Source organism: Haplochromis burtoni, unplaced genomic scaffold (genome assembly GCF_018398535.1).
Source record: "Haplochromis burtoni strain Fernald_Lab_line unplaced genomic scaffold, NCSU_Asbu1 Contig_33, whole genome shotgun sequence".
In the NCBI taxonomy this organism is placed as follows: domain Eukaryota; kingdom Metazoa; phylum Chordata; class Actinopteri; order Cichliformes; family Cichlidae; genus Haplochromis; species Haplochromis burtoni.
In genome coordinates, this window is record NW_024582394.1 from 3,126,077 (window position 1) to 3,128,865 (window position 2,789).

Sequence of the window (2,789 nt, forward strand, 5' to 3'; positions counted from 1 at the left end):
GAAGCCCTATGATAACTCGAGACAGTCCTGTGTCAGACACTTCTAAGTCTTATTTTTAATGGAAGTTACAGATGTGGAAATTGGGCCCAGAATCATAACACTAGCAAAGAACGTATTGAGGTAAAAGAGTGAAAAAATTGAAACAGAGAACAATTGAACATACAAGTGTGATTTACTGGCTTGAAAGAAGCTTTCCATTAGCAGCCCACTTTAATGACATAAAAAGTGATATATTGTCCTTACGATTATTTAGCATTGAGCCCAGTCCAGCACCATCTAGGGAAGGAGACCATAATTTATTATTGAACAGAAGTGAGGCTTCCTGGATATTTTCTTTGCGGACTTTGTCACCCAAACAAACTGCATTCTTTTTAGTAGTGCACATCATGGAGTAGATGAAAGAGAGTTTTTAGCACACATACAAACTAATTTTTAAATTTTAGTTTTTTAGAATTTCTGATATTTTTGGTCCTTCTTTGGATCTGTAAGTTAAAAATAGGTGTGTTCTCATTTCTTTCCTTTTGGTTTTTACAGGGTTGTTTACAAAACTAATGTTGTTATTCAGTTAAATTATTTGACCAATACTACACACCTGTGATGTGCCTAATAGTTATTATTTCTCAATTGTTTGATTGTATTCTGCCTTGGTAAATGGGAATCAATTAATTAAGTAATTGTGTGAAAATAGTTTCACCTTACCTGACGAAGGTCACCTGGACTGAAACATTGCAGTCTAACAAAAGTGATGGTAAGCGATAGAGTATGCTGCGGTTATAATATGTATATATTTTTAAAAACATGTTTCTATTCTTATGGAACTGTCATTGATTCAGATATGCACAGCCATGCACAGTTAAAAAGTAATTGTTATTCCACAGTATGAACCTGAAAGCGATACATAATAGCTGACCTGTTCAATGTGAAGAAGAACACAAAGCCGATGTTGTGAAATTGTTCAGGATGCTTAAATGCATGCATTTTGTTCTTTTTGTTTTTTGTTTTTATTTTTTGCAGATATTAAAATGTAATAATACATATTATGACAGTACTGTTAGTAAATTCTGCCTTTGAGCTATACAATGATTTCTGTATTCTAGATAAAGATATTCTGGGTGCTTAACTGAAGATGAAAAAGAAAAGAAACCATCAATCTCTTGATAGAATAAGGATTGCAATGACAATTACACAGAGAACCAACAGCGTCCCAAGTACAATGATCACAGGGTCCCATTTTTGTCCTGGAATCAAAAAAGCACAGATATTATATTGTATTATTTTATATTTCTGCCAGAGCAAAATCAGAAAGCAAACTATTTACTTCACATATTTTATGTAAATTTGCCCAAAAAAAAAGAAGTAATTTCACCGGAGTGAATTTTAAAGACTCATTAAATAGTTCATAATAAACAACATAAAGTAATTATTGCTGCAAAGTTCAAATTTGATTTTTTGTTTTACTTGTTTAGTTGTATAAAAAAAAAGAAAATCGGTGACCACATACTTGTCTCCACTTGAGTTCCTTCGCCAAACACGATCTCTCCACATGTGACCACTGCACAGTAGTAGATCCCAGCATCAGAGGAGTTCTGAATAGTTTTGGACAGACTGTGGACACAACGCCGTCCCTCTTGTTTTTGACTGTAGTTTCTGTGAGTGTAAATAATCGTGGCGTGGGATTGTCCTGATCCTGCTCTGAACCAGTACACTCTGTGTTCATCTGGGCACTCGCTTCTGTTCTCGTTGTTATTGGAGAAAAGTGAACACTGGAGAGTCACGGAGCTGCCTGGGTGGACTGACACTGCCTCCGGAGTTTGTTTCACGTAAACTGATTTCTGCTCACTGTGACCTGGGTTGTTTAGTAAAAAGCAGTGATAATGGAATTAAAATATTTAAAAATATAATACCAGGTTTCCTCAAGGCATTTGTGATTACTAAGTGAGGTAGAAAGAAATGAACATATCACATAGTTTACCATTTACAGCCAAGTAGACGCTTGTATTAAAGGTCTGTGAATAAGCTGATCCATACTGACAGAAATATGTTGCTTCATCCTCTTTTTGGACATTTCTCATGGAAAGAAAATACAGAGTCTGCCCCTCTGATACTGAGAAACGACCGTTGTTAAATTCTTCACTCAGTGTTTGTTTTGTGTAAGATCCTGTAGCAACTGTCTGGATCATATATCCTGGAGATTGCTTAAACCAGTGAACAAATTTGCCCTCCTTCTCTGTAACCGGACACTGCAAAGTAACATTTTTACCAACTTCAACTTCAATCAAAGGGATCTGGTGGGCAGCCTCTGCGCTTTGAATCAGAGCTGAAGACACAAGACAAAAAGAGACAAAACCAGTAAACATTACAAATCTTCCCTCTTAAATAGTATTGTCTTCACATTATACTGCACCTGTTAAAATCGGTGTAAACAACACTAGATCATCTTGTACTTACCTATTGTAGTAAAAAGAATCAAAGCAGTCTGTACTCCAATCATTGTGGTGAAACACCTTTGTCTTGCATGACAGATGCCTTCCTACTTAAATGAAAGTTTAGTCACAAGATCATCAAAGTGTTTCAAGTAGAAATCATCCTGATTGGCTGAAATGCTGGTAATACACTTCCTCGAAAGTGTTTTTTCTTTTTTTTTGTAATTTTACTGTTGTTTGACTGGTTGATGTTTCAAAATGCAATTTTTTTAAAAATTTAAAATAAGAAACTGTTACTGGTGTTCAGTCATATTAATTGTAATAATAATTAATGAAGCGCAATAACAGGTAATAAAATGTTTAATT

At 34.9% G+C, this 2,789-nt stretch overlaps 1 protein-coding gene across 1 annotated transcript; it reads right to left on the reverse strand.

Annotated features, from left to right (window-relative positions):
* Window positions 1-943: 943 nt before the first annotated feature.
* LOC121814289 (T cell receptor alpha chain MC.7.G5-like) lies at window positions 944-2,521 on the reverse strand. Its single transcript, XM_042219435.1, has 4 exons — window positions 2,449-2,521; window positions 1,973-2,317; window positions 1,502-1,846; window positions 944-1,238 (listed from the first exon to the last, which is right to left on the reverse strand). Exons 1-4 carry the CDS (start codon window positions 2,489-2,491, stop codon window positions 1,147-1,149), a joined length of 825 nt encoding a protein of 274 aa, XP_042075369.1. The 5' UTR covers window positions 2,492-2,521; the 3' UTR covers window positions 944-1,146.
* Window positions 2,522-2,789: the final 268 nt, after the last annotated feature.

Coding starts and splice junctions, on each gene's coding strand:
- LOC121814289 (XM_042219435.1), bottom strand. CDS start 2,491: ATGATTGGAGTACAGACTGCTTTGATTCTTTTTACTACAATAG. Junction 1,847..1,972: donor CGTCTACTTGGCTGTAAATG/GTAAACTATGTG, acceptor TAAACAACCCAG/GTCACAGTGAGCAGAAATCA. Junction 1,239..1,501: donor AGGAACTCAAGTGGAGACAA/GTATGTGGTCAC, acceptor TTTTGATTCCAG/GACAAAAATGGGACCCTGTG.